We start from the raw sequence: 25,173 nt of genomic DNA, 5'->3' as shown, positions 1-25,173 counted from the left end.
GCCAGGAGAGCTACGCTGGATCCTTGGGCCAACTGATTCAGTGGTGAGTCAGCTGGTGGGGCTTGCAATACGGCCTAGACAGCAGCACCCCTCAGTGAGAGCTCTGCCTACAACTCTTTTCAGTAAATGCGGTGGAGCAGGTACACAGCTGGCTCCCTGGTTCAAGACCTTTCAGCTCCATGAAAAGGTGAGGTTGGTGGTGAACCCTGAACTCTGCAAACTTTTACAGCATCCAGAAACTGACTGTAGTTGCAGCTTTTGTGTGACATCTGGTAGAACTGGGATCATTTTAGACTTTTTCTTAATGGGAAATGGTGCATTTGGAAATTTGTTGGTGTCTGTTGTTCCTGAAGGTGTAATAGGCTATTTACCCTGACCTTGATAGCCCAGGCAAGCCTGATCTCATTAGATCGCAGAAGCTAAGCCAGGGTGTGCCTTGATTCGTAAATGGATGGGAGAGCTCCAGCAAAGACCAGGGTTGCAGAGGCAGTCAATGGCAAACCACCTCTGTTAGCCTCTTGCTTTGAAAATGCAAACAGTTGTTGCCAAAATTCAGCTATGAGTTGAAGGCACTTTCCCCACCCATGGGCTATTTGACATCAATGAATTTGTAATTCAGATATTTGTGTACTTGTGGGGTGGGGGGTATGTAATTTATGTCCTTTGTGGCTGGCTGATTGGGAGTTAGGTGAACCCCAATAGCAGAAGCTTCAGAATGTAAGAGGAGTATGGAAAGGCTTCAGTCAGGGACAATCTTAGGGCCAGAACAAACAATATAGCTGCTCTACAAAGAACCAGGGTGCATAAACAACCAATGGCATGGATAGAATCATTCTACGATACAAGAATGCCCCAAATGGGGGAGGACAAGAACATATGTAATCAGACGCAAAATAATGATAGAGATTCTATAGGGCAGCATATCAAGTGGATAATCCAACTGAAGATCGTATCCATGACAAATTTGGGATTGTTGCTTGTTTATGTTTGAAGTGAAGTAGACTGCTGTCTTGGTCAATCCATCTGGAAAAGTCCAAGGAGAATTCCTTTTAATTTTAATTTATAAACCTAGCTTGCAGGGAAGCATTAAAGATGACCAGAGCTTCATATCAACAATGTTAAAAGCAATAGGGCTAAGTAATTGTAATGTGGAGAATCAAAAGGCGGGTTAGGGAATGAGGGGAGTTTTATGAAGTAGGTTGATAAGGTGTGGGTATTTTCCTTTTGGTATGTTGGATTGTGTTAGCCCAAAGCATGACCTGTGAGTATATTGTGCTTCTGGAGTATATTCACCATAGTTTGATGGTTAACTCCAAGAAGGCTGACGAAGTATTGTCGAAGGCTGACGAAGTTTCTCTTTGCAGGGATATTCAAACCGAGCCATAGGGGGCAGTGTCTGAATCCTTTTCTAAAGGTTGTGCTTTCTTGTTCTGTGACCCCCATTGTTTAAATCTGCTGGAGAGGCGAGGATTGAACTGGAAACTCTTCTATCTTAGCTCATGCACTTAGCCACTGCACTGTTAACTCTGGCAATGTCCCAAGTACTGGTTCCTTTCCAAGTCAACTGGGAGAGGTGAAGTTGGCATGGGAGATCCATAGGATTGGCTCTACCTATGTGGCCCAGAGATTCGAAAGTGATCCGAGCCAAATGGGAAAGGCATACACTGACTTTGCTCTTGTACTTCTAAGGTAATTCCCAAAGGGAACCCTCCCTTCACTACATGGAAGTTGCTTGTCATGAGGTTAAGGTAACATAGACTGACACTTGGGCTTCAATCCCTCCAGCAGCTGGATATGAGTCAGCATCAATTGCTTTATCCAGCTTCACTCCTTAATATTTTTGAAAACCTATTGTGCTTCTCCAGGTCACTTGATGAAGACAGCCATCCCTATTACCAGTTGCTATCACATTCTCCCCCATTCAACAACAACACATCGAAACTCAGACTTTATTGTGCTTTTCTTTGTAAAAAGGTTAGGTATGCCTGGAGGCAGGTTGAATGTTATGGAGAAAAAAGGTGGGGAGAGAAAGAGAGAGAAATCACATGGAAAACAGAACTGGGGTGGGCACAATGTACAAAGTCTTGATTATGTGACTGAAACTAACCAATGATGGGATCTTTTAAAAACGGGAGGGGGACCCTGAACAACTCCCATCCTCATTAGTCCCTCTGTCCTCTGAATGTTCTGACACAAATTAGGTTTTCAAAGCAGGCTTCTCTGCATGTAACCCTGTCTCAGCGAGATAATGGCAGCTGATGTTTAAACAATTTAAGAGAACAAATAGCTGGGAGATGTACCTCAGATGGCCTTTATGCTGCTAGAACCAGATTCCTTGTTTGAGTAGAGTGCCACATATGTTCTGCGCTTTGCCTGGATGTAATGGAGAAGAATGTGCAAATCCCTCCAGGGAAATCGTCTCCTGCAGAGGCATATGGATTCTTCTGCTTAACTACTCCTGCTTTGGGGCTTTCACAACAGCTGAAATTGGCCACAATTAATTTAAAAGGCTCTGAGTCCAACCAATGCCCAGTTCATTCTCAATGGCAGTGGTTTGGGAGCCATTTCACTACAATGCTCTGGTAGGCACTGGAACTGCATTGTGGAGGGGTGCATAATGTGCTCCAATAGGGGAGAGGTTCGGCTGCGAATCAGCACTTTACTGGTTCAAATCCCACTACTGCCATGAGCTCAGTAGGTGGCCTTGGGTAAGCCGCTCCTCTCAACCCCAGCTCCCCATCTGTATTGTGAGAATACTAATAACACTAATGTCCACCACTCTGGGTGGAGCTCTAATCTATCTAGAAGAGCGGTATATAAGCATGGTTGTTTATTATTATTATTATTATTATTATTATTATTATTATTATTATTATTATTATTATTGGGTCTATCATGGTCACCTTCATATGGGCTCCATGCCTTCCTGGTGGTACCCCTCCACATGGCTGCATTGTGTATGTGCGCATACCAATGCCACAGGATGTTGTCATGAAGAATTGGCTTGCATGTGGTTCAAAGGACATGTGACAGGGGCCAACTGATTCCTGTACTTAAATATTTACCAGTGTCGGGAAAGATTTCACCACTGGGGATTTATCTCTTGAGAAATGGTGGGTTCAAATAAAAGTGTCTTGCTGTAGTAATTAATCAGCAGGATGATTAGTAGTGCTAATAGTGGCTCCCCAGGGCCATTTCAGGGCAGGCAAATGGCATAGGGGGGAAACTTAACTCCCCTTCCCCCTTGTGCTAGAGCTGCCAACCTCCATGCCAGGCCTGGAGATCTCCTGGAATTACAACAAATCTTCAGACTACAGAGATCAGTTCCCCTGGAGAAAATGGCTGCTGTGAAAGGTGGACTCTATGACATTATACCCTGCTGAGGTCCTTCCCCTCCCCAAACCCCACCTTCTTACTGGCCGACTCATGGATTAGAATGGGCAATGAAGAACCTTCACTAACATATCCGCAGTGCTTTTGGAAGAAGAAAAGGTAACAAGGAATATCATTAATGCTGTTTCACAAGAAATACCCTTGTTTGAAAACAGTGGAATATTCATCTAGCTGGCATCCTTTCACCTTGTTTCTAGTTCTACAAAATTTATGAATTAGGTGCAGTGTTACAATCTCTGTCTCTTGCCTTGGTCTGTGAATGAAAATACCGATCCTTGGTGGAGGGCGGAGGGGAAGGGCATTTGTCCTTGATTATTAGTGTGTGCATTAGAATGAGACAGACCGTCTGGTCTCTTGGTTCTAAAACATTTTCTGGAAGAATAGTTTAATGATGCAATATGTCACGGGAATGTAGCAATAGATCTGCCACACAAAGGGAAATGCTTAAGGGAGGGGGAGTGTTTGGTAAGAAGAAAAACCTGTTAGATTGCAGAAAAATAGGAAGGAGGGAATCCAAAAAGGAGTTTGCATTTTTGTTTGTCAGGCATCCTTTTCAAGCTCGATTGGAGGCATATTGTAAAGAAAGAGATTTATACCTTAATATGCAATTAAATCAAACTGTAAGACGGTACATAGCACAAACAACCAATGCCTCTCAAACAGACATATCTCATCAAAACTGTATACATGGTGCAAAAATATTGTTGTGTGCATTGAAAAGTCCAAAGCCAGGAGGAGGGTTCTGAGTGGAGCTCACATAAGGAAGAACTATTGCTAAATAATAAGTATATTGTCTGTAAATTCTAAAACAAAAACTCTTGCTTCAATAAAATTTTATTGTTGTTATTGAGGAACACAAGAGACAGCAGGAGACAATTTTCTAAAAGATACTCTGAGCTCTTTCTTACAGGAGCCTAAGAATCAACTACCTTGGTCTGAAGCCATTAACAGTTACAACCTGCAGTAATTGGTATGTATTGGCTGATTCTGTAATACATGACTGCAGTTGACACAGAAATTATTGGAACTTCTAAATCCAAACGGAAAGACTAGTTTTTAGATAAAAGCCGTATGGGTCAATGATTTGGGAATTGTTCTGTGTTCACTGTACATTTAGTTGCATGGGTAAAATCCCAATGAAACTGACCAGTTACTTTACCCATTTCAAGACTCTGAAAGCACTGCGTGTGACTATGATCTCCAAAACACTGAATGGTTTACTTCTGCTCTTTTAAGAAAGCTATAAATGATGTTCCTATACTATTGAGTCATTGCATATTCATGGTGAATGGTCACAGTCATAGACAGGTTGAAGTACAGGTTAGGGGAGGAATGCGCACACACATCTGGAAGCATCTTTGAGTGTTTCCTGCAGCCAATTCCTGGGCTGAATGGGCAAGCTGTTTTACTGGTTCAACTGGACTGCTTTTTGTGCTGGATAACTGGAAGCAGTTAAAAAAATAGCATCCAAGGCAGTTCCAGGAGTAGAGGCATTTCTTTCTTGCCTGCAAACATTCTTGTCTAAGATTGCAACCAAAGACAGAAGGAGACATTCCAAGGGAAATAGCTGCTGCTAAAAACCACAGCCCATTGTCTCTTTCTTCTTGCTGAAAATGAAAATATTCCGTGATGACATCATGTTTTGAGTTATCCATCTCATTTGCTACTGGTCTTGGGAATGGGTTCACTCCCAACATGACGATGTTACTGATGCTTTTTTACTTCCTATTTTGAGGAACAGATAGAAAGAGACCTGTAGGTGATAGATTTTGGTGGCAACCATGCATGTCTAGTATTACATGCATACATGTACCTCATCAAGCTATACAGAGTCTTGGTTTCCATACTCCTCCTCCTTCTTGAACTCAATCCAAAATGGAGGCCAGTTTATGACAAATCCACCCTGCCAGCAGAACAGGCAATATGGAAAATATCTGCCAGACACTGATATTCATCAGCTAGTAAAACCAGCAGTTCCTGCAATGCTAATCATTAAATAGGCAACTCTAGAATATATAATCTTCTTGGTCACATCTGGCAACAAAGAACATAAAGAGGAGGATCAAGAGAATTCTGGAGGACACAGAGACACTATCCATCTAGGTGGCTAGATAATTTAGAGAATGGTAATTCTGGTGGCAATCACAATCATCTTCTTCTGCTGGTCTGGGCCCACATGTTCTCATACTTGCAACAACAGCTAGCACCAATGAGAAGAGGATCTAACCCTAGATACCTATAACCCTTCCAATAATATTAATAACAATATTTTTTTAAAAAAACCATCTGTTGTTGTACCATATATGGAAGCTCATGCAAAACATGGAAAGCTTACCAGGTAAGAATTGAGGCAGTAGTGGGAAACATACAAGAGAAAGCATTACAGAATATCAGTTATTATTGCTGTATGGAAAAAAGATTATTTTAATGGCATATACCAGACCAACAGTTTCTAATGAGACAATTTCCTCATTATTCTATTGAATAAGCAAGCACATTTTCGCCCATTACCTTGTTACTCTGAAAAACAGAAGGAAACATTCCACTCAAATGTTGGCTCTATGGCATGCAGAGTATTTCTCCAAAATGCAACCAGGCGTGCAAGACATACATCTTACCCTGCTATGCCGAACTACAGCTTTTATCAGCAGTTTTTTAAAACAGCAATATGCAAAAGCTTTATGAAGTGCAAAAAGTATCAGAGAATCCCGTTTTTTTAAGTGCAATATAATATTTATTTCCAGCTCAGTGCAACTTTCAAAATGTTAAATATGTAAGGAGACAGCTTGTCAGAAGGGGAGAGACCAGGGAGGGTACCAGATGCTACGGAAGGAAAGCAAGCAATTTTTGGCAGCCAGGAGGCAGTGTAACAATGAGAATGGACGGAAATCAAAATTTTGCTTGAGAAAAACAAAGCATTGTTGCTATCATCATTTAAATTTTTTTCTAAAATCAGAATGCAGCATGTGGCCTATTTTATACAGTGACCCATGGTAGACTCTATCAGACACTAACAAGCAAGCAAGGGACATGAAGCACAGGTGGCTTCTTGCATCCAGTTGCATTATATTAACACAGGCTAAAGAACACACAAGACAATCCAAAGGACAGGCACGTTCTCTCCAAAAAAAGGAAGAAAAAAAAAAAGGAAAACTGATAAAACAAACATGGATCTCGTGGTGCACAAACCTTCGGGTTCTGTGTTCTCTTTGAGGTGCACTTGCTTCAGAGGGCAGCAGAAGATTTCGTGGCATTTAGCACGAAAGGGGGACTCTTTTTTCTTTAATTCCGTAGATTGGATGGAATCTTGCCGTAACATAATATACTCCTGTGTGCCAGGGGGAGCGTCATCCATAACTGTGGTCACCACATAACAAAATGAACTTAAGTTAGAACGAAAGGGAAAACAAAAACAAAAAGAAACAAAGAAAAAAAATCTAGAGAAGTAAATCAACTCTACAATGATACAGGGAAGGGAGCGGGGAGGGAGAAGGAAGGAAAAACATTGGTAGAGAGGAAAAGAAAAATTGAATTAATGTACTCTGATTACAATGATAGAGGCGGAGGAAGGAGAGGGGGTGGGTGCGTATCTTACTTTGATATTTAAATGCTTACATCAATATTTCTAGCAATTGTTTAGGGTAGTTTCTGTTAAGATAGCTCACGTACTTTAAAATGTTTACTCCAAAAAAATATTAATATAACAAAGCATATAACATTTTGCTGCATTTTCTTTAACCTTTGGCATGCAGGCTTCAAACAATGAGACAAATTAGCATGCACTTTTTTGGTCAGATCTGCTGAGTTCATGTTGAGTTGGACTTCAGAAGAGCAAGGAGTGATTCGTGGAGCACCGCACAGCCCCAATCCACATTGATCCTTCCCACAGCTCAGTTACTCATCTGGAGATCTCATCACAGATGTCCAGGGTTAGGTGCTATTAGACCCTAAGGGGATCAGTCAAGCTTATGGCCAGTTTAGATTGCACATAGGCATTCATATCACCAAACGCTCCTATAAAGAAATCTTAGAACTCATCTTCTTGACACAGTCATTTTCTAGGGAGATAGAATTATTTTGCAAGGGGAAGTAATCCAGTAGCTGTGAATCCACCTACAGTCAGAAATGGTACATGCAGACACAGGGACACAACCTTCGTGAGAAATAGGCCCAAAGAGGAATCTCATCTCATCTCTCACTCACAATTCATTCATAAAAGTTTTTAAGAATGCTCCTTGCCTCTTCCCCTCTTCTAAATCAGATGCTCACGAACGCAAGAGACATCAAATGTCAAATTACAGCTATAATTGTCCAATTATAGCTAGAAGAAAGCTATAGGTCTTTGTCAATGATTCCTTCCTAGCTTAAAAGACTGAGGAGACTATTGTAGAAGTACTGTACAGCCAGCTATGGATTTACTGATCTTTGTAAGACCTTATTGGTCTTATAAAGGACAAATCATCTACTTCCACATGCCTCCTAACTCACTCTGACGTTTCTTTTCTGTATTTGGGAGCAGGTAATATCAGGGTTGACCACTGACACTTTTACAAATAAAATTAAAACAAGTTTTGAAAAAAAAAAAGGGGGGGGGAGTTTTTGCAGACTTTGGTTATTAAGTCATTGCTCTCAACAGCAACACCCGGCTTTATTTAAAGAGGATTTAGCAAGAAGCCGGGGCGAATATTATTAGGAAATAAGCTTTCAGGCAACTTCCAAGCAATAACTACCTGAGGGGAGGAGCTGGAGGTTGTCACCCAAGCTAGTAATTTTCCCCATGGAAAATATCGTGCAAAAATTGACGCTATACAGACTTTGCTCAATGGAAAAGGTAACTAGATATGTCTCGTTATCATTATCCCAACAAAATTACTGTGCTTCCTATGACATTTGTAAAGATAAAATTCGCTCTCTGTGTTGGTTGGTTCAGTTCGTAGTTCTTGCTTGTACATGAAAAACCTTTCCAAGGTTTTTGTTATGTATTTTGCTTGTTACGTATTTTTGAACACTACCAACATCGAATGTTTAGAGTCATTGTTGCAAATATCCAGTTTTCACTATTCTGCATTCAAAGCATTGACTAGCTATTTGCCATTGTGCTGGGCTATTGATCATCATTTCTCTATGTTCACCCTTTTTGCCCATCTGTTCCTGATTTATCACAGACAATTCCTGATAGCTGTTCTACTTTCCACTGTATGCTGGGACTATTGCCCATTAGCTCTCTGTTTACAACACAGACAGTCCCAGCTATTTCACGTTATGCCAGACTATTGCAAATCAGCTTTCCATTTATACCATAGACAATCTCTGGTAGCCAGACTATTGTTTATCACTTCCCCCAACTAACTACTGTGTACCACAGGCTTGGTTGGCTTTACAGTGCACCATGCAATGCTAGCTACTGATATTTTAGCAAACCCGTTGTCTGTTTGACATATGTATCTGTACTTTTTAACCTTGGAAGTAGAAATACATGAATATTTACTATATTCCTTTCTGAGTCCCATTTATAGAAAGCTATTTATGTTCCCTGCTAGAGATGGGCAAGATGAACTAAAGTTCATCATGAACCGGGCCAGTTCGTACTTTGCAAACCAGGGGTTCGTGGAAGCCCATTTTCCACAAACTTCCACAAACTGGTCTGCCAGTTTGTTTGGTTCATGTTAAACCCCAATACCCCTTTCCATGCTGCTTCACAGTGGCAGAGAAAGGGGCATTTCTTCCCCTGGATCAGCTGCTTGTCGGGGATCTCTCCAAAAAGCAGCTGATCCAAGCATGCAGGGGTGAAATGCCCCTTTCCCTGCCACTGTGAAGCAGCATGGAAAGGGGCATTTAAACCTCATGAACCACGAACTATGAACCAGTTCACGAACTGGAGTAAGTTCATGAAAGTTCGTGGTTCGTGAAACGGAACAAACCATGAACAGTATGGTTCGTTTTCCCCCCGGTTCATGTCTACCTCTATTCCCTGCCCATCCATGTTTCTGCTAACTGCCCTTAGGGATGCATGGCTGAGCTTTGCCCTCATCACATGTCTATATTAACTTTTATTAATTATAACATCAGATGTGATGAACTGCATGTTCTAAAAAATCCTGGAAGTACCATACACATACCCGAATGACTATTAAGGGTTAATCCCTCACAGAATCAGAGAGCTTGGAGTGACAGACTACTCCAAGGCATCTGATTGGATAGCAGAAGCTGAAAAGAGGAGGGTCTTTTTTCAGTCCTAGTAGAGAGTGAAATCCAGTGTGAGGAGTTGAGAGATGGAGTCTTAACAGAGAGGGCAGTTTTAACACCATCAGGAGAACTGGGGAAAGTTGGCAAGAAGGTTTGGGAAGTAGATGCAGACTCCCAAACAGGCCAAAGGAAGGGAATAGATCTTCAAGGAGAGGAGATTTTCCCTCCTCAGTAAGAGGGTTGTCAGGTCCCCTTACCTTCCCAGTGGGAGGGAAGGACCCAGTGCCTACCTTCCTGGTGTCCCAGGAAGCTTTTTGCATGTATGTTTTGTGCGTGCGTGGCCCCACACCAGTGCCATGATATCACTTCCAGGAAGGCTGGGGAGCTCATGCAGAGCTCAAGTCAGTCAACTGCGAAGTGTGGGAATGTTCTCGGGCGACACAATTATATCAGTGATGTTGTCATGCCTGCCCCCAGAAGTGTGCCCAGGAGACCTGTTCCTCACCTTTTCCCTGGCCAGCCAAGTAATCGGTAGCTGGCGGCAAAAAGTAGGAGCAGGGGATCCCCTGCCCCTACTTGGTGAATGGGATCCCTTCCAGTCAAACAGGGAGGTAACTGTGGAGAGTGAAGAGATCCCTGGTTGGGTGTGGTCAGAAACTGCCTGTGGAGACCTTCAGATTCAGTAAACGACCAAAGGAAAGCACTGGTTGGTGAAAAGAAGGGGATTGGTGTACTAGAAAGTGGATACCAGCATTCCGTTTAAAAATATATATTAAAATAAGCAGGTTACAGATTATCAAAGTTCTCTCATCCTGCCTCCACAGACATATAAAACCCTTCATCATCAACTGACAATATCGATACTATTTCCAATTATCTAATTGCTAGTTCCATTCTGTGTATCGCTCTTGACTTTAAAATATCTATACTATAAATATGTCTATATTTCTGATAAACAGTTAATTTCACTAAAGTATAGATTTCCTATATTTTTTTGTTTCCATTGCCTGACAAAAACCAGCCTGGCAGCTGTAATCATATGTAAGGCAATCGTTTGCCTGATCTCTAGATAAATCAAGTAAATAATTTAACAGCAGTGTCTATGGTTTATAGGGAATTTGTTCTTCCATTTCCATTGATATAATTTTCACCACTGTCTTCCAATAACTGGAGGCACATATACACATATATCACATATGAAAAAAAAATCTGCCTTATCTTCTTTACAGAACCGACATATGCAGGGGGTACCATCTTCCTGCCTCCAAAAGAGAAAGAGAATACTGAAAGAAAGTATACTAGCGTGCTTGGGGGAAAACAAGAGAACCAAAGCCTCAAAACAGAAGCCTTTTAAATATCTGTAAAGAGCATAAGAATGGAAGTTTGTGCATGTTCTGAATTTTACCTCCGAAATTTTCAACCCCTGATTTCCCCTGACTTTTCCCTTCTAAAATAAACAAACTAGTTAGTGATTTTTGAACTTTAAAATTCTTCTGGGGCCTTTTCTATTGTCTAAGGATGAAGGAATGCCATAGCAGAGTTGACCAACCCCCACCACAAATGGGTACAAACATTAAAGCCAACCTGGGAAAAGATTTAGGAAAAGTCTTTTTCCTGAGAGAGGCCTGGACAGCCACTGCCAGTTCAGACTGTATTCTGCCCAATCACTGAGAAACAAATCCTGCTCCTGCCTTCTGTTGTTCTAGTCAATCAGGGAATAAGGGCCATAATGAATGACATGCTTCCTGATTCTTTCCCATTCATTTTGCTCCTGTATGGAAAGAATGCTTGACCCAATCCCAGCAGGAACAAATTGCCATGTCAAAAGATGCTTTATCAAATCCATCTCCAACATTTTGGGTGGGAGCAGATGCAAAGCAACTGGTAGACAGTGCCATAATTAATGTGCTTGATTGGCATAATTAGCAGGTAATTTGCATAACATACCAATGAAGCTCCCCATATTTGGAGTTCTGCAATATGGAAAACCACACCTATATTCTGTAGTGGTTCAGTCCAAAGAGGGACAGTATGACACAGTTTTTCCAACTCAGTCTACATTCGCTTACTTTTTGCAAGTAAGACCTGGAATCCCAAATTCTAATAAAACCATATTAGAATGCCGGTGAGGCTGTTCTCTGGCATGATCGATGTCATCATTGTGAAAAGAGCAGTAAAACTGTTTCTTAACATGATGAATGGCCTAAAGCCAGGAATGAAATGTATTAAAGAACTCAGAATAACAATACATTTTTTTTAAAAAAAAAATGTGCACTCACCAATTTCTTAATGCAATGACGGAGACTGACAACTCAATGAAAGAAAATCTACAGGCACACAACTGTGGATTCTTAATTATCACCCCTGACACACCAATTAATGTGAAAGACTCAACAGCTTTCCATCAAATGGGAAAGAACTTGCAGGAACTGAGAAAGGCTACTGTGGCCTGCAGAAGACTTATTCAGCGAATAGGCTGTTGTAATGGTTTGTGTGACAGAGTAAGAGCCAAGCTACAAGAGATGAATCACACGAGGAGGAGCACATGAAGGCAGTTGCAATGTTAGCCAGGAAGCTGAGTTTTATAAGAGATTGGAAGGCTTTGTCAATTTCCCCTCTCTACAGAGCCAGGGAGATGGCTGTTCAGAGGGTTTGTTAATTTCCTCTTTGCCTCCAGAAGGCTCTGTCAGTTTCACTTCCCCTTTTAAGAGGCAAAGAGGAAATAAACAAACCTTCTGAGCAGCCATCTCCCTGGCTCTGTAGAGAGGGGAAATTGACAGAGCCTTCTGATCTCTTATAAAACTCAGCTTCCCGGCTAACGTTGTGACCCCCTTCATGTGCTCCTCCTCGTGTAATTTGTCTCTTGTAGCTTAGCTCTAAGACCACAGCTAGACCCAGGTTAAAATCACCCCCCCACACACACACACACTCCTAAGCCATGCTGTGAAGCTCTTTGGGTGAACTTGAGGCAGTTATTGCTTCTCAGCCTAATCTTCTTCAGAGGGTTGTTGTGAAAATGAAATGGTGATGTATGCTGTTCCTGAGCTTCTTAGAGGGATAAATATACAAAAATAAGTTTGGTGAATGGAGTGAAGGGCAGAGATATGTAGAAAAATATCTTTGTTTTTCCCTAACAAAACATGAAAACCAAGTCATTAACTCAGTGGAGGAAGGTCTGGAAAATTTCAGCCAAACGAGGACTGGCATAATTAGATTAAATACCCCACTGGTAATCACTGACTTGCATAATAATTTGGCAAATTCACAATGGCACAAGGAAGGGGAACTTCAAGGTTGCTGCCCTGCTCAGCTTTACAGCCAGAGCTGAATTATAGACCACCATGTCACAACCATATTTCTATATATACACTCTCAGCCTAACCTACCTCACAGGGTAGTTGTGAAGGTAAAATGAAGGAGAGGAAAATGATGCTCTGAGACTCATGAGAAGGAAAGGCGCGGTATAAATTAAGTAAATAAATGTTCATATGTAGCTGCTCCTGATTTTTTTTAACATGGCCTGAATATTAATTGCCCCCCATATTTCCTTCACCCGGGCAGCAGAAGCAAGTGGCAGTTGAAATTCCCCTGTCTATAAATTGTGTCACATCACTTAAGTAAACATCACTTAATAGTTGGGTGACCTTTCCATCCTCTCACATCAGCACCCGCTCCTGCCTGTATTTTCTACTATTCTAGTGCTCCCCATCATACTTATTTGACTATACAAGCCATTTAAACCTTAAGGCTCAAGGCTGAATAGATTTGACAGTATCCACAGGCCCAACCAGCAGATGCTTCTGCCATTTTAAAGAGATTTAAAAATGTTGCTAGGACCTAATCCTGATCAGGCCCACAGCACAGTGGGCTGAGGCACTCTTGTCCCCACACCCCTCATGTGCCTTTTCAAGAGCTCTCAGCTGAACCCTCAGAGAAGATCACAATAGGCTTGTTCTTTAAGTTATCCCGTGGGACTTGTGAGAGGTTGGCAAATGGAAGCTGAAAAAGTAAAGCCTAGTAAAGGGTACTGTCAACACCAGAAGAGGTAGAAAGATACAAGGTCTTCCGTGGAGAAAGTTGCTATCTTTAACCGTTTTATAATGAAAGTGCACCGTGCTACCAAACTTTAACTCTATAGACATAAGAACATCATAAGTTACTGTTGAAAGTGCACTGTGTTTTCAGCTCAATAAATACAGAATAAATACTAAATTCAGCGATGTATCTGCCTAATACTCTAACCATTGAGCAAACAAGTCATACACAATCAATGTTAAACAACGTTCCTATCCAAATAAATTTCTCACACCCAGTTTTACAACATCATTCTAATATCTGCAATGGAACAAAAGACCATGTCCTGCTGAGAAACTCCTCTGCTTTGCACTTGCACCAGGCTTGTGGCTATCCGGCTGGCAATGCATACAGTGATAAAAGGTGGCCCCGAATGAAAGTAAGTCTATAAAGATAGGTCTTGTGTAAATACTTTCCTGATTTTTATCTTGTTTTCTTTTCTTTCAAATACATGTGAGTCTGTCCCAGAAATGTCCAAAAACGGGCCGCCAGTCCAACAGGGAAAATCCCCAAGGTGCTTGCCAGGCCATTAGAGTTTTCCACAGTCCAATATACATGAACCATATGATCTCCACACAACATCCAACAGGCCACTAGCTCATTTCCTGTTCCGAAATATTCTTTTTCAAGGAACGTGAAGAGTCAAGAAATACTTCCAACATTGCAACTCTGGTATATTCTATTGCAATGCACTCTGTACTGAATCTCAGAATGCATAGTCAGGGTGTGCTGAAGAGACACAATAGGCCTTGAGAGCTGGTCTGCTAACATTTAATCCATCAGACAACCCTTCCCATCCCGACCCCAAGCCCAAGGCACTATGGGGAAGATTAACTCAGTGAGCAAGTGACTTGTGGAATGCACTGCCACTAGATGCTGTGATGGCCTGGCCACTATATTATTTTGAAATGGGAATAACAAATTCAGGGAGAATAGGTCCATTAATGATGACTCTCACCCATGATAAACTAACTAGAGAATCAGCTCGCCATATCCAGAGGCAGCTTAACAGCAGTTGCTATAGGCCAGCAACAGAAGGAGGTCTTGGCTTCCGGGCTCAATTTGTAGTCCTTTCCAAGCCATCTGGCTGGACGTTGTATGAAACAGGGTGCTGGACTTGATGGACCTCTGGCCTAATGCAGCAAAGCTGTTTTTGTTATTAGAGCTTCAAGTGGCTTACTGTGTCCTTCCATCCAGGCATTGACCAAGCATCCCCTTGCTTTGCTTTGACAGAACTAAGATATCCGACCATTCACTGCCCCATCCCCAAGCAAATTAAAAACAATTGTATGCTTCCTGTTGGATCTCATGCTCCCTGAATCCGGCTCTGCTCTAACACTGTTTCCCTGCATCTGGTTTGTGCGCACACCCCTCTCAAGTTCTGCCTTCCTGTTCTGGTCTTCATGGACCCCTTTCCTTTGATTACTGGCCCATCATTCATTCTGCTTGAGTGCAGGCAGCTGCAGCTCTCTAGCTCAGACCTTTTCCACATTGACTTAATTATACTTTTAGAGAGGGAAACAACCAATTGGAACTTGGATGTCCTGATCTTCTGCAGTGGGGGGAAAAAAATCTCTGTTAATGTGAATGAAGCTCAGCAGATAATTTTTACATTTTCTCGCACTGGCAAAGAATGTTTAAAAAACTACCAGTAAGGACATTGGAAGAGAAATTCTGTTTGCAAGATATACAGAACTGAGAGCTGCATAGCAGTTATAGTGTTAAGTCAGCTTGCTAGCTGTTATGGCTGAACCATTTGGATCCAATGGTTCCAAGTTTTCTATCATACTTTTTATCCCAGCTTTTCTCCAAGGAGCTAATAGCAGCATATATAGTTATCTCCTTGTAACAACCCTGTGAGGTAGATTAAGGGGAGTGAGAGTGAGTAGCCCAAGGGTACCCAGTGCGTTTTATGGCAGGGCTGAGATTTAAACCGTGTTCTTCTTGGTCCTAGGCTCATTCTCCAACCACTATACAACACTGCCTATAAATTATCTCTCTTGCAGTGTATCTTCATATTTCTAATGGCAAAATGGGAATATTATGATGTATCAGGGGAGGGAAGGCCTTTATATTCAAAAGTGGGATAAATTGCAATTTTTTTGTTGGGTCCCTCCCTGTCTCGCTGTCTCAGAACTGGAGGGCAGGTTTTACCGCCACTGTACAAGCATCTCTAAATTCAGTCTCAGCAGAAATCAATGTCAGCCTTTCACTGGTTGGGTTTCTACCCCATATTTTGATCCAAGAGGAATCCAGTGGTGGCATACACAAGGTGAACAAATGCCGGTTACTGTCAGGTGTTCCCCTGCCATACTCAACAAGACCCTGTATAACGTATGGTTGGGCTCTGATGCTATGGGTATAACTAAAGGCTGAAGCTATTGCTTGACACAGTGATGTGAAAGTATGCAAGGAAGGGGCTGTCTCTACTGTTATCTGCATGTTCTCCCACACTCCTCTTGCCTGAGCCTGGGAAGTAGTGCTGGCACAGGCACTCACGACCTTGAGACTTTCCCCACATTGACTCTGCTCTTTCTCAGCTAGAGGCTTCCTCTTGAACTTAGCTGAATGTTACCTAAAGGGAGTGGGGATGTGGGAATTTGCCCACGCTTAGAATCCTACATATGCTTTGTGCTCGTAGAGAAACACCACTCCTGTCAAAGATGGAGTAAGCACTGAACTGGTAGCTTATCAATAAAGTTCTTTAACTCATGCAGTGAAGTCTTTTGAGAGTTACCTGGCAAACCCTTACAGTTTCACTAAAGTACTTCCATCCCTTGCAACACATAGTATTGCATTCTGTACTCCCTACCCTCCCAGTCTTTAGGTCTCCTCAGAGTCCAAGGACAGAAGGGGCAGAGTTGAATGCAGCAGACTGTCCAGACATATGGGAGAAATCAAAAGGATATATTTGGAGATCCAGTTAGGGGAAAAGCTAAATGTCCCATTAGCTGCTTCAGTCTCCCCGGTCTGAAATAAGAAGCAGGGCCAGCTCCCCTTCAACTGGGTTGCAGGTAGAAATCTTTTTTTGTTGTCCTAGAGAACTGAATGGGCGCCACTGAGAAGTGAGAGAACTGGCCCTGTGTGCGTAGTTCAACCCCTTTATACTGTTTATTGATTTTATTTATTTCATTTATAGTCCACCTTCTTCTCTGAGACTCAAGGCAGATTACATAGAGTGAGATTAACAAAGTTCCACCTTGCATTGTGATACTTGGCCCCGCCAGTGTGTGACAAAAAACACAAACATTTTTTTAAAAAAATGTACACAAATATTTCTCTCACTCATGCACACCCACTCACAAACACATACACCTACCTCCTTTACAATACAGAATGCAAGGTAGATCAAGATAGCTAGCTGTGTTAGTCTGTGTGTAGCAGTAGAAGACAGCAAGAGTCCAGTAGCACCTTTAAGACTAACATGACTCATGAGTCACAGCTCACTTCTTCAGATACAGCTAGAATGTGAGCCCATCTATCTTTATATCTTGGAGAGTGGAGTGATTTCAGATGCTGAATGACCATAGCCAGTGAATGACAATAGCAGGCAGCTCTGCTATAACAAAGAAATTAGCATTGGTAATGAGACAGGAAGCTCGAGAAGACTATGCATCCACCTGGACTGAACAGAGACATAGGCTTCTTGTCTCGTTACCAATGCTAATTTCTCTACACCCCACTACCCCTCTGCATACCTACCCTATCCAATCACACCTGCCATTGTCATTCACTAGCTGTATCTGAAGAAGTGAGCTGTGACTCACGAAAGCTCATACCCTACCACAAATTTTGTTAGTCTTATAGATGCTACTGGACTGTTGCTCTTTTCAGAATGCAAGGTATTCATCTTAAGGCCCAGTGTTCTGAGTGGCATGAAATATAATTCAAACAGCAAGTATAGCTGGGTGAGGGGGGGATCATTACATTTCCCATTCTGCTGCACGAAGTTAATACCACATCACTCCTGCTTATGGCTGTGTATCAAGACCACTAAAGATAAATGCCTGTCAAGAAAGAAAGATATTACTGCATCAGCGAGCCTTAAATTACCTCCCGGTGCTTTAGAAAGTAAGGGAAATAGCCTATATTTTGAGGGCTTGAGAAAGTTTCCTAACCTTGTTAAGAATTTAGGCAGCACAGAATGTACTTTGGGACTTTCCCCTTAGGAATCACCAGCATCCAGCTACAGGTCTGACTCACACTCGCATGTGTGCATCTCTTGATCTCTCTGTGATGGATGGTTGTGTGAATTGTTTCATCAGAAAAAGCATTGCAACTGAGATTGTAGGCAAGCTCTGGGCTGCTGCACATGCAAGTTCTTACGTGATGTTGCAGTCACCAGAGAGTGTCTTGCCTGCAGCGTCTACCCATTCAGAACCTGAGTGTCTCTCTACATAAGACATCTTACATGGGGACGCTCAAGTGAAAGATCTTAAACTTGTTCTCCCACTGTGGATACACATGCACTGCTAGGGGGACAGATGGTGCAATCCTAAGCAAAGTTACTCCATCCTAAGCCCATTGATTTCAGTAGGCTTAGACAGGAGTAACTCTGTTTAGGATTGCACTGAGAGTATTTATTTATTTATTTTTATATCATATTTGTATTCCACTCTCCCCACAAGTGGGCTCAGGGCAGATAACAACCTTACACTTGAATATAAGACCACACAGAAAGTAAGTCACTTGAAGGCTCCTGTGTAAGATGTCTTGTGTAGAGAGACGCTCAATCTTTGAACAGATAGGAAGTAAATCAGAAGTCAGATGCAGGCATCTCCAGGACCACAATCTGGCATAAGAAGAACCTTGCTGTTTCAGACTAGCAACCTTGACCAAGAGTTCAGAGGAACTCAAAAGCTTGCACTTTATTTTGCAAAATTTAATTGGCCTTAATAAAAGGGATTGCACACGACAGAAGAAGAAAATGGTCTTTCTGTTTAAAATAACCTACCATCAACAGTAGAAAATAGTCCAAATACAAATACAGCACTTCAAAAAACTTTTGGGACAGGCCCGTAGACAAATTTGCGGTTGAAATAAATACCCGAGGCAGGCAAAGCAGATTGCCCTGCCTTATAAGCCTTTGCTACCCAAGATTCTGTGTATGGAAAGTATTGTTACAAAGAAAGTTACTATTAATCCTTAACATGGGTGGCCTCTCCACTAGCCAGCCCGACGCAATTTTCTAGTGTGCCAAACAGATTGGCTGCCCCTCCAGCACTCACCACACCATTGGGAAGATGCCCCCGACCCCAGTGGATAGCTGAACACAGGAGAGGCAAGGAGGATGGAAGCTGCCCTGCTACCTCCCTATGGGGGCGGGGAGCAGCTTGGGTGCCCAGGACACTTTTGTCTAGGGCATCCAAAATTACCAGGCTGGCCTTGAGCCCTACACATTACACCAAAAATAGCATTGTTGTATCAGATTCTTTCCCCTCCTCCCCGTGAATTTTAGGCATGTTTACCTCTGCGATAACATCATTTCATGGTGCTGTTTCTCCACCTTCATTGCATATCGCAGGTTGCTGCTGGAAAGGGGGAGGGAATGTACAACATCTGGGGCAGCAGCAGCCCATATCAAATGAAAAGCAGTTTCCTCTGTAGTCATTCGAAGGAAGTACCAAGAGCTTTGATATGATTAGCATGCTAGTTTCTTACATTCTTAGGAGCCAAAAGAGAAGGGGGAAACAAGCAAACAAATTAATACAAAAGCTAATTGTCTAGCCTAGGCCAGCTTTGGAGTATCTGTGAGTTTTTCCTAATAACAACAACACAGTTGTGCAGCACCTTAAAGACTAACACATTTATCATGGCAAAAGCTTTTGTGGAAAGCTCCCCAAAACCCTTTTTAAAAATGTGTCTGCAAGAGATCTAACACAGCAACCCTTCTGTATATTTTTAACAACATAGTTGATTTGAATTCTCTTTCTTGGTTACATCCCCTCCCCTCAGTTATTAAACAATCCAATTGCTTTGTTGTTGTCATCTCAACTGTTGTGCAACTAAATATAATTACTGGCTTTTGCGCTGTGCTCCTGTTTCGTTTATAGCACCCCAGTGACAAGCTGGGCGAGATATTTTCCAACGACGAGCATCTGCCTCCTCAACAGAGGGTGAGGTAATTGTCTCAGGGAAACTGTCTCTTGTGTCTTTGACAAGCTGAGGATGCCAGGAATGTGGCAGGCATGGCATTCCACATGGCACAGCCTCCTTAAGCCTCCTTAGAGATACTTATGTGTTGGCAGACATTTAGCAGAATTTGGGAGGGGGCTGAGCGTGTTTGTGTCATTGCCCAAGTGAATGTTGAAAGGATCCCCACAGCTACGACCAGAGCTTTTTTTCTGCGAAAAGAGGCAGTGAAACTCAGTGGTGGAACTCAGGACCATACAATGACATCACTTTGGGTCAGCTGGAACAAGGGGGGAATTTTTAAAAGTTTAAAGATCCAGAGGAGTTAGCTGTGTTAGTCTGTAGTAGCAAAATCAAAAAGAGTCCAGTAGCACCTTTAAGACTAACCAATTTTATTGCAGCATAAGCTTTCGAGAATCAAGTTCTCTTCGTCAGATGCATGATACAAACTGGTCAAATACAGAAGAGGAGGGGGGAAAAATCACCCTTAGCAAAAATGGTCACATGGCCAGCGGCCCTGCCCCTTGATCTCCAGACAGAGGGGAGTTTAGATTGCCCTCCGCGCCAGCGGTACAGAGGGCAATCTCAACTCTCCTCTGTCTGTAGATTAGGGGGTGGGGCCACTGGCCATGTGATCATTTTCAAGAGGAGCCAGAACTCTGTTCCACCGCATTCCAGCTGGAAAAAAGCCCTGGCTATGACCCTTTGTGTATGTGTGTGCGCACGTGCACACACAGATAAAGGCTCATCTTCCCAAACAGTATACTTCCAAGCTCTGATTGTCTTTTAAAAGGCAGTATTCTAAGCATTTTTGGTTGTGGGAGAAAAACTTCAATGATTACTGTGAATCTTGAAATAAAGTATATTGGTGACCCAACTAAGAACTCTTTGTCTCCATTAACATGTAATTGGACTATGTGGATTCCTCCTTTCTGTACCACATGCTCTTTACTATTTTACTGTGGTTTTATGTGACATTTTATTGTTATGGTGTTCTGGCAACAATAGAAAATCTCAAATGAATTCATTCGTCATTTCAGTTAAAGGACCCACTCTATGACTGCATTCGTTTGTGTGACCATTGGATAAGTAATTCCATTTGTTGGGGCAGTGACAGTTATCCCCTAACAAGGTAAAGGAAGCATTTCCTCTTTTGAGAGACAGCCAGCAGCCACAGCTGCTATACAGACAGCAAAGCATACTTAAGCAACAGAGCACATGACATGACTGGAAGGTCCTGTGTTTGCTTTGTGGCATCTCTGGGCTGGGAAAGTTGACCTTGAAGAGCTGCAGAGAGGGTGAGGGACCAACTGTCTGACTATGTATAACGCACCTCCATAAGATGCTGTGCTAATAACAATAACAACAACAACCAGGGCTTTTTTTCAGGGGGAACACGGGGGAATGGAGTTCCGGAACCTCTTGAAAATGGTCACATGGCTGTGGCCCTGCCCCCTGATCTCCAGACAGAGGGGAGTTTAGATTGCCCTCCGAAGGCAATCTAAACTCCCCTCTGTCTGGAGATCAGGGGGCAGGGCCACCAGCCATGTGACCATTTTCTCTGAGGGCAACCCACTGAGTTCCACCACCTCTTTTCCCAGAAAAAAACCCGACAACAACAATAATAAAGTGTGCTTATATACCACTCTTCTAGCCAGATTAGTGCCACACTCAGAGTGGTGAACAAAGTCAGCGTTATTATTATCCCCACAATACAGCTGGGGAGCTGGGGCTGAGAAGAGTGGCTTTCCCAAGGCCACCTGCTGAGCTCATGGCAGTAGTGGGATTCAAACTAGCAGAGTGCTAATTCACAGCTCAACCACTTACTGCCCACATGTGCAGTAAACCATCATGTTTTTGGGGGGGGGGGTTCTTAGAGCCCCCTGCCCTAGCTTCACCCCAAACCAAATGTGGAGGACTTCATTTCTTGACTCTCTGAAATGAATAGTAGCAGTATTGCCCAACAGCAGCTAGCTGCCTTTTGCTGCGTTCCACTCAAAAGTAAGCTTCTTATAATCTGCTGATTAAGGCCCACTCTTTAAATTATGGATCAAATGCTCTGAGCTTGAGGATCCAATTATGTTCTATGTTTTAGGCAGATCAAAGCTTTACAGCTGGTTGACACACACTGTTTGATGGCAGAAAGCACTGCAATATGTAAACTTAGAAGACACCAGCATAGATTAGATGTATCAGAATTAGTCCTGCCTGCCAGGCTACCTATGCAAGACTTTAATAAAATGTTCCAAATATTCCTATTGATGAAATGAAACAAGGAACGAAGTGGAATTTAAACAGCACCTATTCACTACAGTACAGCGCACAGGAACATATTATCAGCAGTTCATTTCATCTGTTTGTTCTTTGCCATTTTACCCACATGGTAGATGGACAGTGATTTAAAAAAAAATCCCTAAAATGTATTTTTAAAGTAATACTGTGCAAATCCAAGCTACACAAAATTTATCTTGCATGCATCATTATAGTTTAAAGCTGATAACTGCCTCCCTTGCCATATTGCTAACTCCTCTATGACTTCCCCCAAATTCACAAACAGTTTGCCAGAAGACTGTTGTTCAGGAAAAGCAGCCAACAGCAGTCTTCAGCCCCTGGGTCAGGAATGCTCAGGTCATTTGCAGACCTTCACCTGCTGGATCACGAGCCTCTATAGAGCTGCCATATTTTCTGGCCGCTTTATGGGAGGACTCATTGCAAGGGTGTGCTTGCAGAGAGCCATGGTGGCACGCCTTGTGCTTCTCTCTGCAAAGACACTGAAAGGATCAGCAGCACAGCAAAGTGAAGTCGCTCAGGAATGAAGAGGATGTCTCCATCGGTTTCTTTCTCAGTCCTGATTCTTAGCTTGTGTTTCTGACTCGGCTCTCACAGCCTGCTCACCATGGACTTAGCCTTGATGCTGGTGATCCTAACTCCTCCTAGGGCACACCAGCAAATGCTGGGAGATTTGGGGGGGCAGTGCACAAGGAGGGCGAAGTTTTAGGAGGATATGATGTCACTTTGGGGGGTGATTCTTTAGTAATTTCCCATAGTCTTTTTGTAAAGACAATGGAAACTGGGGAAATTCCTAAAGTGTCACCGTCAATGCCAAACTCCCTTTTCACTTTTCTCCCACTCCTCAATTTGTTATGGGCAGGGGTAGAGGATTGCCTGCTGGCAATGGGCAAATGGCAAGCCTAACTCTTCCTGTCATGTTATGCAGCTCAAAGGGCCCCAGGCTGCTAAAATGGAGACTGGATGTGGGTCCCAGGTCCACTGCATTAAAGTACCCTTAGGCTCGTGGTTCTTTGGATACTAGTTCTGAATGAACGTATGAAGTTATCCTTGGCCCACGTAACTTAGTACAGCTACTACAACTGGCAGCATTTTCCCACAATCAGCCCCAACCCTATGGCTAAGTGGAAATGCCAGGGATCAGCCTTGAAACTTCTGCATGCAAAGTATGTGCTCTTCCATGATGCTAAGGTTGCCAGCACGAGGCAGGAAACTCACTGTCTGGGAGGGGGAGGGATCTTGCTGGCCATGTCATGACATTCGCCCCAAACTCCATGGTTTAATTATAGAATTTTAGGCGAATGCTAGAGTGATGCCAGGTACAATAGCATCACTTCCAGATCACATTGGAAGGGATGTAATAGTGATGGGATGATGGTGATGTCAGGTTCTGCACTAGGTGCTGCCCTGTGGGACATCAGCCTGCCTGACTTCCGCGTTATAGGACCTTCAGGGAATATGCAGGATCCTGCTTTGTGGAAGGAGAGGGGGTATACCTCACCCTCACACCCTCTCAATCCACTCGCAGGTCCCCTCAACCTGACATTGTTCTGGCTGCCTTCCATGGCAGTTTCCCTCCCTTCTTTCTCACTCCTACACAACCCACCACACCCTGTGGGTGGACTTCTCTTATATCCTGTCCCTCATTCCAGGCTCCACCTGCCAGGCCACACCCCTCTTTTGCCTCCTAGCATTGGCCTTGGCTGCCTCAAACAATTGCACCTGGGGTAGCTAGTTTGGCTGTGTTGGACAGCTACAGCTGTGCTCTCTTGGCTGGCTGCCAAGCCTCCTCTGCTCCAAGCTTCCAGCAGCCTCAGCTCAACTGGTCTCTATTACTCCCTTCCTCCCCATTTGCAGCTTGGGGCGTGGCCCTGTGCTGCTTCTGCTGTCCTACCGGTAAGGTAGCTGTCTGGCTGGCTGTCCCTATTTCTTGTGCCTTCTCCCTCAGCCCTGGCACCCTCCTGGATCTTAGCCTCCCACTGGTGGGTGAGGCTGGGTGGCTGGCTTCCACCTGCTCCTTCTGACCCTCTGGGGCTTGGGTGCTTCTTTCTCTCCCTTGGGTGCTGGCAGGTTCTGGCCCCGGGGGTATGTTGGGGTGGCTGAGCAGCTGCCTTCCAGCTGTCTCCTGTCCCCTTCTCCTGGCAAGTCCAGGGGCTGAGCCACAGACTCCAGACAGGTGACAGCCCCTATCCCCCCCAAATTTCCCACACCAGAGGAGGAAGGACCAGGGCAGCAGGACGTCTCCTGTTGAAGCAGGTGATCTGGCAAGAGTCTGTTCTATGACTCTTCCCAAGAGCTCTGGCATGCTCTGGCAAAGCAGTCCTTGCATTATGACTGTGAAAAATGCAGAGAAGTTAACTTGCCACAGTGCCAGAGCAATCCCTTCTTGCCATCAAAACTGTTCTTGGTATGGATTTATAACCTGGTTAAAACACCAACAATGAATCACTGGACACACTGAAGAGTGTTCTCCCCCCCACCTCTGCCAATTTCATTGTGGTCCTGTTAGCACATCGCACATCAATATCCCCTCTGACTGCCAACACGTATTTTGCAGATCACAAAGCGCTCATCGTGCTGGGCAAGTAACTCATGCTGCTCGAAGGCTCTTATAAAAAAGGAAAAGGAACAACAACAAAGGCCTCCTGTTCTTTCCAGCTTCACAACATTTGACCACAAGATCAGAGAGAGGAATTATTTAATTATTACGCTAATCATTTCACATACAGAACAGGCTAATGTGCTAGAAAACGAGGAGGGATTCTTCCTTAGCTACAAATCGTTTCACAAATTCAGTTGACCAGGAACCTCTGCTCACAAGTGAGTGGATGGAAAAAACAACAACTGTGCAGCATTTGACAGCACAGTATGTGTGGAAGGTCACAAGCTGCAGGGAAACAAAGAAAGTCGAGGAGGTGCACTTCTGAGTGCAAAACCAGACAAAGCACAAGCCTGTTGAATGACTCAGAGAAGCACATCAGAGCAAAGACAAGACACCTTAGGTAACGAGAAAAATCCTGTAGTGCTTATCTTGTTTTACAAGTCTTTTGAGAAGCAAAATTATATTGCAGTACAGTTGGCATGCCAATCAGCTGACCT

General features: G+C 43.2%; 1 protein-coding gene across 2 annotated transcripts in view; it reads right to left on the bottom strand.

Annotated features, from left to right (window-relative positions):
* Positions 1-25,173, bottom strand: part of FGF13 (fibroblast growth factor 13) — a 257,859-nt gene that overhangs the window by 119,547 nt on the left and 113,139 nt on the right. For both annotated transcript variants that reach the window (XM_054997002.1, XM_054997004.1), the window contains one exon: positions 6,583-6,750. In XM_054997002.1, coding sequence (XP_054852977.1) covers positions 6,583-6,750 — 168 coding nt within the window. The remainder of the gene's footprint in view (positions 1-6,582; positions 6,751-25,173) is intronic.

Source organism: Eublepharis macularius, chromosome 13, assembly GCF_028583425.1.
Source record: "Eublepharis macularius isolate TG4126 chromosome 13, MPM_Emac_v1.0, whole genome shotgun sequence".
Lineage (NCBI taxonomy): Eukaryota > Metazoa > Chordata > Lepidosauria > Squamata > Eublepharidae > Eublepharis > Eublepharis macularius.
The sequence above is the reverse complement of the archived record's forward strand: the minus strand, read 5'-3'. Positions and strand labels throughout refer to the sequence as shown.